Source organism: Dromiciops gliroides, chromosome 4 (genome assembly GCF_019393635.1).
Source record: "Dromiciops gliroides isolate mDroGli1 chromosome 4, mDroGli1.pri, whole genome shotgun sequence".
NCBI classification, from domain to species: domain Eukaryota; kingdom Metazoa; phylum Chordata; class Mammalia; order Microbiotheria; family Microbiotheriidae; genus Dromiciops; species Dromiciops gliroides.
In genome coordinates this window covers 263,545,069-263,559,996 of record NC_057864.1, presented here as the reverse complement: position 1 = coordinate 263,559,996, position 14,928 = coordinate 263,545,069, and the positions used below count along the sequence as shown (strand labels likewise).

At 39.7% G+C, this 14,928-nt stretch overlaps 1 protein-coding gene across 1 annotated transcript in view; it reads left to right on the top strand.

Annotated features, from left to right (window-relative positions):
- The window catches only part of ADGRF1 (adhesion G protein-coupled receptor F1), a 58,924-nt gene that overhangs the window by 13,412 nt on the left and 30,584 nt on the right, over positions 1-14,928 (top strand). The window contains exons 5-7 of the mRNA XM_043999532.1: positions 5,893-5,993; positions 10,984-11,042; positions 14,649-14,800. Of these exons, the coding sequence (XP_043855467.1) occupies positions 5,893-5,993; positions 10,984-11,042; positions 14,649-14,800 (312 nt within the window). The remainder of the gene's footprint in view (positions 1-5,892; positions 5,994-10,983; positions 11,043-14,648; positions 14,801-14,928) is intronic.

Below are 14,928 nucleotides of genomic sequence, written 5' to 3'. Positions count from 1 at the left end.
TTTTTAGTTGTATCCAACTCTTCATGACCCCATTTGGGATTTTCTTGGCAAAGGTACTGGAGTGGTTTGCTATTTCTTTCTCCAGTTCATTTTACAGATGAAGAAACTGAGGCAGTCAGGGTTAAATGACTTGCTCAGGGTCACACAGATAGTAAATCCACAGATTTAAACTCAGAAAGATGAGTCTTCCTGAGTCTAGGTCTGGTGCTCTATCTACCTAGCTGCCCCAGAATTGAACCAGATCACCTCTATATTCACTAGCATCTATAAAATCCCATGTTTACTGCCTGCTGTGTTCTCCTCCCCCAGTATGTTCTCCTCTCACATTGATGGAGTAGCATTCTGGAAATATGGCTGCAATCCTTCATTATGAAGAAGTGAATGGTGACATTTTACAAGTGAGAGTCTTCTACTTTGGGCTTTCTAGACAGTTAGCACTGACTGCCTGCTTCAATAAATCTTGGTGAATAACTGCCAGAGAATAGACTCTCTCCATGTACAAATCCTTACTCTTCTGATTTGTCATGTGTTCCTGTCAGAAGAGTTCAGACATGGGGCAGCTAGGTGTCACAGTGGATAGAGTACCAGCCCTGGAGTCAGAAGGACCTGAGTTCAAATCCGCCCTCAGACACTTAACACTTACTGTGTGACCCTGGGCAAGTCACTTAACCCCAATTGCATCACCAAAGAAACAAACAAAAACAAACAAACAAACAAAAAAGAAAAGTTCAGACATCCATAGTATGAGAGCCAGAAGGGATTTGAGAAGATCTTGTCCAACCCTCTCATTTTATTGATAGATAGGAAATTGGGGCCCAGAAAAAAGAAGTGACCTGTCCATGAGTACATAGGTAGAAAGTAGCAAAGCTATGATTTCCACCAACATCTTCTTGACTCTAAGTTCAAAGTTTTTCCATTGCATTAGTTAAGAACCATTCTTTGATTCTACTCATTGATTTTTTTCCCCCAGTAGGGAAACATAATGATAAAAGCTATCAAAGGTGGTTGCTGTTTTCAGTCATGTCAGAAGCTTCATGACCCCATTTGGGGTTTCCTTGGCAAAGATACTAGTTTGCTATCACCCTTTCCAGCTTAGTTTACAGGTGAGGAAGCTGAGGCAAACAGGATTAAGTGACTCAACCAGGATCACATAGCTAGTAAGTGACTGAGGTCAGATTTAAACTCAGGAAGATGTCTTCCTAAGTCCAGGCCCAACACTATGCACTGTACCACCTAGCTGCCCTAGGAAAGGTTATCCCTCCATAAATTTCGGCAAAAGGGAAATTGTTTCCTTTAGGCATTCAATAGAATTGTCCTTGTCTATTCTAAAAGAAGACTTTCTTTGCCTCCTCTCTTACCTAGCCTTAATCATTGAATGGGCATTTCCTCAGACAAACTGAAAAGGCTTTAGCTTAAAAGGTTAAGGTCTTCCACCACAGCACGGCCATCTCCAGTTGTCCTGATATATATTTTACCACTGAATCCAGATGGCTCTGGAGGAGAGTGAGGCTGGTGACTTTGCACAGCCCTTCCTCACTTAAATCTAATTCAAAGCAAGTCATGAGGTCACCTCCCTAATGTCATGGTCCTCTTTAAGAATGAAGGACAGGGGCAGCTAGGTGGCGCAGTGGATAGAGCACTGGCCCTGGATTCAGGAGGACCTGAGTTCAAATCCGGCCTCAGACACTTTACACTTACTAGCTGTGTGACCCTAGGCAAGTTACTTAACCCCAATTGCCTCACCAAAAAAAAAAAAAAAGAATGAAGGACAAACAACAACAACCTTGTCTATTCTATCAGTCCCTTCCCCCAACAATTTAGCCTGTGATATCATTGATCCTCTTCAAGAACGAAGGAAGGAGGGGGCAGCTAGGTGGCGCAGTCGATAAAGTAGCAGTCCTGGATTTAGGAGTACCTGAGTTCAAATATGGCCTCAGACACTTGACACTTACTAGCTGTGTGACCCTGAGCAAGTCACTTAACCCCCATTGACCTGCAAAAAACCCAAAACAAAACAAAAAAGAATGAAGGAAGAACAACAACAAGTTTTGGTGGGTGTTAGAGATTGTGTGAGAGGTATGACAAATAAGGAGGGAAGACTAAAATCCAAAGTGATAAGGATAGAACCAGGAAAGATATCTTTAGCACTCTAGCTTCCCCTTACCTTCCAGATCTGGGTTTTCTAATGTTCCCAGATCATCTTGATTCAAAACCTTAGAATCCTCTTTAACTATTTTTTCCCCAGAACATGTGAGCAGCTGTCCACAATTATAGTTCATAGCTACATAGTACTTGAAGATTTGCAAAGTGATTTCCTCACCATAGACTTGTGATATAGGTCATGTAAATAGTGTTATTACCACTTTGGAGATGGAAGAAAGGAATAAGCATTTATTAAATGTCTAATATTGTGTCTATGTGCCAGGTACCTGAAAAATGTTATCTTATTTGATCCTCACAACAACCCTAAGAGGAAGGTGCTATAATTGTTATCCCTACTTTGCAGTTGAGGAAACTGAGGCAGACAGAAGTTGGGACAGAATCCCACAACTAGTAACTATCTGAGGTCAAATTTGAACTCAGGATTTCCTAATTTTAGGCTCCATGTTCAATCCACTGAAACACCTAGCTGCCTCTATCATCTTCCTCAGATGAAGAAACTGAGGATTTCAGAGGCCAAGTAACATGGCCAAGACCATTCATGTCTGAGGAGACATTCGAAGCCAGCAAACTTTCTAATCTGCTAAATTCAATGGAGGCTGTCTCCAGAATCTGTCAAATGAATTCCCTTCTGTCTACTCACATAATCACCATCCTAGTTCAGGTCCTCATCATTATCATCACCACCACCATAACCATCATTATAACCATCATCACTGCTCTCTTCACCACCACTCCTGTCATCATCATCACCGCCACCATTGTTCTCTATTACTACCACAATAATCATTATCACCACTAATATTTTTATCGTGCTTTAAGGTTTTGTGAGAAAATAATGGGTTTTGGAACACCCCAAAGCCCCAGCTCCAGGGGATTGATTGGATTGATTGGACTGATTGACTTTGATGATTAACTCACTTAAAGTTAATTCAATTAAAACCATACCTGCCAGGGGCAGCTAGGTGGCGCAGTGGATAGAGCACCGGCCCTGGATTCAGGAGTACCTGAGTGCAAATCTGGCCTCAGACACTTAACACTTACTGGCTATGTGACCCTGGGCAAGTCACTTAACCCCAATTGCCCTGCAATAAAACAAAAACAAAAACAAAACAAAACAAAAAAAACCACACCTGCCTGGCCCTCAAGAGGGTTATGTTCTCAGAGGCTGTGAACTCTGGCCTCAACAGAGGACCGCCCTCAAGTCCAGTGAAACAGTGGATTTGAGTGATGCTAGCCAATTAGCTTGAAGCAGTGTGGAAGGACCACCTCTCCTCGGGGCCCCAGAGAAAGCTTCCACTCTCAGTAGGCTTTGGGAAGTGCTCATGATGGAGGACTTGAAGAAGAAGCAGGCCAGGCTGGAACTCTAGGCTAGGTAGGCCTTTTCTTAACTTTCTTACCCAGGTGTTCTCTTTTTATTAATATTTGGTCTGCTTTAATAATGCCCCAAAACTGGTGCTAAAGATTCTAATTTTTAAGTAACAAATATATTAATAACCCTAGCTAATTTTCCCTACACTTGGGACAGAAATAAGGTGGACCACACATTTAATTTTAAACATCACAGTTTAAAAAGCACCTTACATAGAGTCTCTCATAATTTCTCTCCTGGACAGTTGACCCTTTATACAGATGTCCCTCTTGGTGTTACCTGGCAGCTAGGTGGCTCAGCGGGTAGAGCACTAGGAAGTCAGGAAGATCTGAGATCAAATACAACTTCAGATATTTACAAGCTGTTTAACCCAGGATTGCTGTGAGGAACAAATAAGATAATATTTTTTAAAGGGCTTAGCACCGTTCCTAACACATAGTAGGTGCCATACAAATGCTTATTCCCTTCCCTTCCCTGTTTCTACTTGTTTCCCTTTCCAATCCATCTTCCACAAAGCTGCCAAAATCATCTTCCTAATGCAGAGGCCTGACCATATGACTCTTGTCCATCGAAATCATGAGTTATTTCTAAGATTAAATATAAACTCAGCCAGGCAAGTTAAGACCTTCCACAATCTAGCTCTTACTTATATTTCCAACCTAATTTCATATTACTCACCTTAAGATATCTTAGATTCCAGCCAAACTAGACTGTTAGCCATTCCCTGATATCATTCCATTTGCTATTAGCTTATCATCCTCTGTACTTGAAACATTCTCCCTCCTCATCTATTTCCACTTGTTGAAATCTCTGTTTTCAAAGCCTTGCTGTTAGACTGTGCTTTCTTGGATGAAAATATCCTCTGGCTATAGTTCCACAAATTTTGTTGACCCCTCTATTAAAATCTAAATTCTTTGAGGGTAAAGACTTTCTCACTTTTATATCAATATCCCCATTTCTTAGCCAGGAAGACATGGGTTTAGTTCCTGTCTCTTCCATGTATTGGTTGGATGGCCCTGTAAACTAAGTCACTTAAATTCTGTATTTTTAAAAATATTGTTGGGCTTGCTGTTTCTGGCTAAATTACTGGGGAACTAGGCTGGGGTTTCTAAAATATTGTTACTTACAAATTAATGGCTATTGCACCAGTTTAGGTAGTAAGAATTTATTAAAGTATATTAAATACTTGGAGAGCATTGACCACATTTACACAAGCTGAAACCGCCTGCCCCCCAGCACCATATTGTCTCTAAGAGAGAGCACATGGCCCCAAGAAGAGTTCAGAAAGCCTACCTAAAGATGAGAGCACTCACCAACCAGACAACCTTCACAGTCTATGCACAACCCAGAATACCATTCACCTTGTGATCTCAGTTCTTTTTCCTTTTCTGATAGAGGTGGCTCTTACACACTGATCAAAGCTAATTGGCTAGCATCATTCAATTCCATTGGTTGACATGACCTGAGGGTGATCCATATTAAAATGAGCTCTACCAGGAGGACATCAGGGTCTAGTGCAAAGACAGACCCCCTTAGGGCGAAGGCACATTCAAATAGGTGTGGTTTTAATCTCCTTACTTCACTGGGCTAGTCAGAGTCTCATCTCTACTGTACCTTTGGGCTGGCTCTGAAAGAGACCAGCTAAAGTTCCTGAGCTAAAGTTTTAAGTGGGGCAGGTCCCCCACAAAAAAAACCCATTATTAATAATTATTTTCTCACTCTTCTCTATGGCCTCTGATGATTCTTAAGCATGTTAATTGCAAAGAAGTATATAAATTACATCATGAGTTAAGGGACTCATTGGAAAAACCCCTGATCTTAGGAAAGATTAAAAGCAAAAGGAAAAGGGGATAAGATGGATGGATAGTATCATAGAAGCAATGAACATGAGCTTGGACAGACTTTAGGAAACAGTAGAGGACAGAAAAGCCTAGCATGCTATGGTCCATGGGGTCACAAAGAGTCAGACGTGATCAAATGGCTGATCATCAACGTTATGAAATAACATTTTCCATTTTTTAGGACTGTCTCCTAGCTATGTGATTGAAATTTCTAGGTAAAAAAAACTGCCTTGAGAATCTGGATATTGAATTAGATAATAGATGTGAAAGCACCTTAAAACTGTAACGCCACCTAGAAATTAAACTTATTATTGTTAGAAGCAATTTGATTTTAGGACCGTCATCAAAAGAAAATGAAGTGTTCAGGAAGTCTACCTGCTTTGATTGCATGTTAATTCAACTCCCATCAATGATTTGTATACAAATTTTCATTAAAATCTCTCTCTCTCTCCCACTCTCTGTCTCTCTCTGTCTCTCTGTCTCTCTTTCTCTCTCTCTCTCTCTCACAAAATTTCACAGAAATTTTTGGCACTTTTGAAATTCATCAGAAATTTAGAAAAGATCTCCTGAATTCATCATCTGCATTATACTCCAACTACACAACTGGCATTGAAATCCAAGTAAGAATTTTCTCATTTGGCACAGAGGATATTGGTATAAATTGTTTGGACTAGATGAGGTACCCTTTGGATTTTGAGACTGTGATTCTTTATTCATTATAAAATGAAGTGACTCCAAATATAGTTGAGATAGATAGATGATAGAGCTATAGTTAAACATATTGATGTGTACTATATTTGTATCTATCTCTTATTTTTATATTTATGATTACATCTAAATCCATACCTAGATATCTGTCTTTTTCATAATTATTTTGAAATTATTTATTGTCAAGACCAGCAGGGGTTCTTAATCTATTTTTGTGTGTCTGTTTAAGGTAGTTCTAACTTTAGCACTCTGTTAATTCAGATTTATTGTTGAGAGGAAATAAATCAAAAGTCATCGAATAGTTAAGAAAAGAAGGTTGACTTTGCCCTAACAAAGCAAGGATATATACAACATGCATTCAGTGTAGCTTCTCTGGATGCAGCTCCTCTCATCTCCAAATGTCAATGAATCTCCTCAGCAGGGTTGGGTATGCTGACTGAAATCTTGAGAAATCCATAAAGATATAGGGACTCTGTCTCCAAGTGGGCAGAACTTTTTATGTCCTTAGGCGAGTCCAAGGAGGCAAGGAAGGACCAATGAAATCACAGGGACAGCTTTTTCTGCTTTTTTGTTGTTGAGTTGTTTCAATTGTATCCAACTGTCTGTGGCCTCATTAGGAGTTTTCTTGGCAAGGATCCTGGAGTGGTTTGCTGTTTCCTTCTCCAGCTCATTTTATAGATGAGGAAAACAGGGTGAAGTAATTTGCTCAGGGTCACACAGCTCGAGGTCAAATTTGAACTTAGGTTTTCCTGACTCAGGACCCAGTACTCTATCCATTGCACCATCTAGCTGTCCCTTGTTGGGGTTTTTTAGGGAAAACTAATCCCTATTACAAGGAATGGGGAAATCCTGCACCTATCTTAGTATTATGGATTCCTTTGGCTGTCTGGTAAAGCTTATGGGCTCATTCTCAGGATAATGTTTTTAAATAATTGAGGAAAATGCTAAATTTCAAGTAGAGATAAGTGAAAAGAATGATGCAAGTTGATAGACCCCCTGAAATCTATCCTTGTATCCCTTAAGAATCTATGATCAGAGGGGGCAGCTAGGTGGCGCAGTGGATAAAGCACCGGCCCTGGATTCAGGAGTTCCTGAGTTCAAATCCGGCCTCAGACACTTGACACTTACTAGCTGTGTGACCCTGGGCAAGTCACTTAACCCCCATTGCCCCGCAAAAAACAAAAACAAACAAACAAAAACAACAAAAAACAAACAACAACAACAAAAGAATCTATGATCAGGGGGCAGCTAGGTGGCACAGTAGATAAAGCTCTGGCCCTGGATTCAGGAGGACCTGAGTTCAAATCTGGCCTCAGACACTTGACACTAGCTGTATGACCCTGTGCAAGTCACTTAACCCTCATTGCCCCACCAAAAAAGAAAACAAACAAAAAAAGATGAGATAAAGAATCTATGATCGAAAGATAATTTGCTCTGCCCATAAGAGCAGTGTTCTTGAACTATTGCAGTCTTATTCCTGGGGTCTTAGTTGAGCCATTCCTAGTTATGGGAGTTTTGAACCTTCAGAATTTTGAACCAAAAATTATTTGAAAGAAGATAACTTTTTAGTTTGAAGGTACAAAGGTCTAAATTAATTTAAATTATAATTCCCCCCAACTCCTATGATATTTTAGGGTCTCGGTATTTAGTGCTGAAAATTAATGGTTAGGAAAAAGTAGCTCAGAAAATAGAAATTAAAATGCATAATCATTCATTTATCTTGATAGAATGGCTAGGAAAGCTTTGAGGTTTCCTCCATGGCATGGAGGTGACCTTGAATTCTCCAAACCAAAGGCAGTGGAGTGTAAGTTCCAGTAAGTACTAAAAATTGGAAAGGTGTCAAATGTCTATGAACCATCTCAGCTAAGTTTTGAGGGAGACATCACAAGACTGGTCAGAGGATAATTACTTATTTGACCAGGAAAGTCTATTAAGACACAGAAAGACTTAGATCTACCTTGAGGGAGTATTCATACTGATGACACCTTTACACAATAACAGCCCCAGAGTCTACAAAAGGCTGATACCAGAACTGTGGTTAGATGAAGGTTAACCTCAGTATGCCAGGTTGAATTAGTCAAATTAAGGGAAGCAGCCTCTGGTTCAAGAGTCAGGTCACCAGTGTTCTTGTTCTTTGCTTCTGTGAGAGCTTAAAAATATTGCTTAAACTTCCTGAACCTCAGTTTCTCCACTGTAAAGTAAGTGAACCAGATAAAATGATTCCCTAAGGTTCCTCCTATTTCTCAAAGTGTCTAATTTTATATAACATAATGTCAGGAAACTATTTATGAAGTTTGATAAGCTTTCATTCATTAATGTTTTTACAAGTTTTATTACTAGAAGAGGAAAGTAAACAAAGGCTTCAGATGTCCCTAATATGGAAGCAAATATGCCATAGGGAAAAAAAAAAAAAGCATTTGTCCTCTCCCCACTGCCTGTTCCTTACTCTCTATACTATGACCTCAATAAAAGCTTTTCTGGCAAAGTGCCATGCATTTATTTTCTCTGTGATTTCTTGTGGAGAGTAAACATAGTCATTTAATTTATGTATCTATTCCTAAAGAAAACACATCCACATGATGTCTTTTTTTTTTTTTTTTTAGTGAGGCAATTGGGGTTAAGTGACTTGCCCGGGGTCATACAGCTAGTAAGTGTTAAGTGTCTGAGGCCAGATTTGAACTCAGGTACTCCTGACTTCAGGGCCGGTGCTCTAGCCACTGCGCCACCTAGCTGCCCCCACATGATGTCTTTTAATGTGTCAGAATGCTTTTCTTTAAAAAAAAAATCTAGTGCCCCACCCTGATATTTTCTTAGCCTTGCATGCAGTAAGTGCTCAAAAAATATTTGTTGATTGTTCTGTTTTTGCCACCCAGATATTTGTATTTTGAAACTAGTTGATTTTTGTCCATTTCTTTTATCTATTTTTCATTCATTCATTCATTCATTCATTCATTCATTCATTCATTCATTCATTCATTCAACTACTATTATTTGGAGCTGCTAGGGGGCACAGTGGATAGAGCACTGGCCCTGGAGTCAGGAGGACCTGAGTTCACATCCAGCCTCAGACACTTAACACTTACTAGCTGTGTGACCCTGGGCAAATCACTTAACCCCAATTGCCTCACCAAAAAACAAAAACAAAAACAAAAAAAAAGAAAAGAAAAGAAAAGAAAAAAAGTATTATTTAATACTCACTGGGAGAATTACATGATGTACTATTTCTCTTTCAAATACTATACTGGATACTGGATGCCAGGAGATCAGGGTTCTGGCCCTAACTCTGCTTACTGTGTGACCTTGAACAGCTCAGCTTTTCTCTCTGGTCCTTAGTTCACTTGCCTATAAATTGAAGGGATTGGACTGAATATTCTTGAAAGTCACCTCCAGGTCTACATTTTGTGATACTGAGACAAGGTGACAAATAAGTTTGAGTTTATTGAACAAAGACATCTTGACAGTCTTGGGGATATTTATGGTGGAATAATTTTTTTTTTCTAATGGCACACTATGATTTATATACTGTGAGAAATTGGGGCAGACCCCAAAAAATATAGAAGATTCATACATGCAATTACAAATGAGATTCCATACAATTTGTGGAACATCTAGCCCAAACTTGGGGTACTAGTGTACCAAAACACACACTTTGAGAACCACTGATCTATAGAAGCAAGATTTTCATGAGTATATTAATAGCTGGTATTTATATAGTACCTACTATGTGCTAGGCACTTTATAAATATTATCTCATTTGATCTTCACAACAACCATGGGAGATAGATGCTACTATTATCTTTATTTTTCAGTTGAGGAAACTGAGGCAAACAGAGTAACCTAAAGATCACACAACTAGTAAGAATTTGAGGGAGGATTTGAACTCACATATTCCTGACTCAAGGACCACCACTCTATCCACTGTGCCATCTAGGTGCTTCAATTTGTTGAATGGTGAAACAGGAGTAGATTTGCAGCTTCTAGAATTCTAGTTCAAGACTAGAATAGAGACCATGATATATGAGTTGATAGAAGGAAATGAGAGTGCTTAGCCTAAAGAAGACTTAGGGTAACTGCCTACATGTATCTGAAAGACAGTCACATAGGAGGGGATTGGATTTGCTCTGTTTCTCTCTGGAGAACAAAACTAGAAACCATGGAAGGAAGTTCCTTATAGGCAGATTTCTATATTTCTACTCAATATGAGGAAAAGCTTCCTAAGAATTTGTACTGTCTAAAATAGCAATGGGACAACTCAGGCAGTGGTGAATTCATTAGGCAGAGGCTGGATGACCAAGTGCTTATCAGGAATGTTGTACAAGGTATCCTTGTCTCAGATATGGTTTGGCCTAGTTGGTCTCTAAGGTATTTACCAATTTTGAGATAATGCAATTTTGTACAGAAGACTATCCCAAGAGAACTTAAGTACTGAAGAAAATTATGAAATCTCTCATGAAAGTCTTCAGAAATCACTGGCTGGATTTGGTCCAGTTCCAGATGATTCAGATATGGTCCTAAATGGTGACAACCAGGCTCTCCCAGGTGATCTGCCAAAGTGTTTTCCTAGAATTTACTTTAATCATAAGGTAAATGCTACTCCCTTCATGCAGCAGGGAAAAGGAGTTTGGCCTGAGTATGTCAGAGTACCCTCCATCTGAACTAAATTCCTCTATCATCCTAGACTGTTATTGGCTCATTGTTTCTATAACCCTAAAACTAAAAAAAAAAATGTAAAAGGGCAACTTTTGTTTGGCCTGCTTGTTTGATTTTGAGATCCTGCCCACTCTCTTTCCAGGCTTTTCTTGTTCAACTAGTTAATTTCCTGTCTTCTCCACTGGTTGCTCAAATGTCTTTCCCAGGCAAAGAGTATGAAATCAAAATGTTGCCCTCTGTTCTCTTTCTTAGCTTAAGGAAGCCTACAAATATGTTCCGGGTTTTGATTTTGTTCGTGTCACCCAGTTTCGGTAAGTAACACAATAGCCCCGGAAGGGTAGGCTTGTAGATTGCATAATGGGCTGCAAAATGTCTATTGCCATTCCCAAATGACTTTACAGAACTTGGTAAGAGGTCATTCTTTCATATATTTATTTATTCATTTGTACATTCACCTATATATCCATTCATTTATCCATCATGCATTTATTAAATGCCTACTGTTTGTAAAAACCTGTGCTGTGTTCAAAAGGATACAAAGATGTGTGTGTGTGTGTGTGTGTGTGTGTGTGCGCGTGTGTGTGACTCATTTTCTGCTACTGTGGAGCTCATAGTCTCATAGGGAAGAAAAGACACATACATAAACAATTAGGATATATTGTAGAATGGGAAACTCCAGTAACAGAGGGACAAGGAAAATAAGGCATAGGGGGATTCATAAGATCACACCATCATAGATTTAAAGCTTCAACAGATCTTCTGCCATATTGTTACCTTTCTTGGCATTCAAGGCTCATTTCCTAGCCTGGAGAGCTAACTGTACTAAATAGTAAATTTGCAATCTCTCCTCTGAGTGGAGATAACAGATTGATATTTCATACTATTTAAAGCATCACCCATTTACTATCTGGGTGACCTCGGGTAAGACACTTAACTTTTCTGCACCTTGGTTTCCTCCTGTATAAAATGAAAGGAGTTAAAATTCAGGGCTATCTAGTTCAGGATAGAAAAATGCTTCCTCAATTTGCTGTTTGTCCTATCTTTGTCCACACAAATGCTTCTCCATTTCATCCTCATCATAAGAGATTGTAAACTTTGACAATTAAGGTTCTTTCCAAGGTGACTCCAGCCTACATTTTGAGGCTTATTATATATTACTCCCTTTGACTCGTTCTATATTCCAGCCAAACCATATACCCTCTCCCACTTCTGTTCATTTGCACCAGTTGGCCCCACGCCTGGAATTCACCACCTTTTCAATTCTACTTCATAGATTTCCTAACTTTGCTCAAAGCTCAACTAAAATGCTACTTCCTACAGGAAGCCTACTTTTCCCTCTCCTCCAAACTGTACCCCCCCTCCCCAACCACTTGTTAGTACCCTTCCTGGGAAAATGACTTTGAATCTATTTTGAATCTATTATATATTGACTCATCTGTGTACATCTTGTTTCTCAGCAATAGAACGGAAGCTCTTTGTTATCAGGGACCATCTCAGTTTTGTTTGTGTATCTATAGTGCCTGGTATATAGTAGGTGCTTAATATATGTTTATAGATTGAATAGTGCTTCAAGCTGAAATACCCTTAGGATCCTTAGGACTGAAGCATAGTTGAACAACCCTTGATAGATTACTAAAATAACTTTAAAAGATCAGTAGGCAAATATGAGAATCTCCTAGGATATTATAACCAGAAGGGAAACTCATCATTTATAAGGAAAGAAACTAAGGCTTAGAGAAGCTAAGTGATTTGCTATGCAATTATAACTTTATTATTATTATTATTATTTTTTTTTTTTTGGTGAGGCAATTGGGGTTAAGTGACTTGCCCAGAGTCACACAGCTAGTAAGTGTTAAGTGTCTGAGGCCAGATTTGAACTCAGGTCCTCCTGACTCCAGGGCCGGTGCTCTATCCACTGCGCCACCTAGCTGCCCCCAATTATAACTTTTTTAAAAGCAGGGACTGTGTCAGATCTACTTTTCTGTTTAAAGCTCCTACTACAATGCTTATAAGCAGTTGGGTAGCACAGTGGATGGAGCCCTGGCCCTGGAGTCAGAAAGACCTGAGTTCAAATGTAGCCTCAGACACTTCCCAACTGTGTTATCCCGGTCAAGTCATTTAACCCTGTTTGCCTCAGTTTTCTCATCTGTAGAATGAGCTGGAGATGGAAATAACAAACCACTCTTGTATTTTGAGGGGTGACAAAGAGTTGGACATGGCTGAAACATCTGAACAATAATACTTATATTAGACAATTAACGAATAGTTCTTTACTTAATTGAATTGAATTGCCCAATGCCACACAGCTTATTAATGGCAGAACTGGGACAAATAGCCACATGTCCTGATGTCTGGCATTTTAACAATTCTACCAGATTGCTTCAAAGATATATTAATCCAGAAGAAAGATTTCTTTGATTATAGAGTTCCTTCCTCAGAGCAATATAGATACTCAGATAGAGTAGGTCTTTACTGAATAGGAAATTATTCATCTTACTTGGGCAATCCCGATGACTTTAGCTATTGACAGCTCATTAACTAGAAATCCTGGCACCTGGGGCAAATTCACTGGGGTCAGAGAGAGGTCTAATGAAATGTCTTGTCCTTTTGAGGTAGACTGAAGACAGAGGGGAGTCTGAAAGGTGAAAAACAGAGAAACCAGGGTATTCAAAGGAAGCAGGGTTTGGTTTGGAGACAGGTGTCAAACATAGGGTCTACAGGTAGACAAGTGCATGACCAGATTAAAATGTAATTGAGAAATATTTAACAAAACAAATAAAAATACAACAAAACCTAGATAATATACCCTGTAAAATAGTTATTATGTGCCTTGCTGGGATCTTTATGTAGGGATTTGTTTTTGTTCAGTCATGTTTGACTCTTCCCGACCCTATGTGGGGTTATCTTGGCAAAGATGCTAGAGTGGTTTGCATTTTCCTTCTCTGTCTTATTTTACAGATGAGGAAACTGAGGCAAACAGGGTTAAGTGACTTGCTTAGGGTCACACAGCTTGTGAGTGTCTAAGTCCAGATTTGAACTCAGAAGATGAGTCTTCTTGACTCCAGGTTCAGGGCTCTATCCACTGTGCCACCTAATAGCCATGTATGGGTTAGTGGCCCCTTTTACTACTTAAGTTTGACATGAATGGAGATTGTGAGTCTGGTACTAAACTTATTGGTTAAAAGAACAGGTGAGCTGGAAGTCTAAAGACAGCAGCAACAAGGATCTGGACAGGAAATAGTAAACTTTTGTGGAGAAAGAAAAAGAGTTGTCAGTGACAATAGAAGGCTGAAAGTAGTACTAGGGAGCAAGGAATCTATCAACTGCTTCTCCCTACTCTGAGTATCAGGGAATGTGAGAGAAGTAGCAGCCAGCCATGGAAAGGGTCCCTAGAGATGGATCTTGGGATTACAGAATTTGGTATCTTCAGTAGATTTCATTGAGTACCAGAGGATGCAAAGATGAAGAGGATTTTATTAGTCATTGAGGAGGGTTCCAGAGGACAGAATGGAAAGGAAGGGCAGAGGAAATAGGGATTGTGGGTGGTCATTGGGTAAGGAGGACTCCTTGAAGCAGCCAGCATTGTGTTGCCTCTGAAGTTGATCTCACCTGCCTATCTCAGTATTTTGCTCACATGGTGGAGACCACTGGGACAGTCTTTTCCTGGTGGGTAGGGAAGACCCAGGAAAGGACTGTGATGGCCATGTGACCCTGGAGAGTGGCAGCTAAGGGGTGAGAAAAGGAGATGGTTGATTGGGCGACCAACACTACTAGAGGCAAGGAAGCATCTTCCTTGGAGAGAAGCACTACATCCCCCTAAATAGCAACACTTGGGACAAGTTCCTAGTTCCATCTTGGTTTAATGTTACTCCATTTTCTGCTTCACATTGGTTATTCTTTCCATGTGATTCTTCTAGGGAAGGAAGCATAATTGTTGGATATGAAATCATCGGTTCCAGCAGCACATCTGAGCTTTTGGCTGCTGTCATGCAGGTCTCTGAGAAGGTGAAATCAAATCTTAAAAAGCACTACCTAATAGAAGAAAACTCTTTCAGAGTGTTTGGAAAAGGTAACACTATTTCTCAATCTTCTGTGCAGCAATTTGCTTTTCTTGTTCATGGGAATTAAAGAGCTGGAAGGGACCTTATAGTCACACTCATTCACTTTATGGATGAGGAAATGGAGTTCCACACAAGT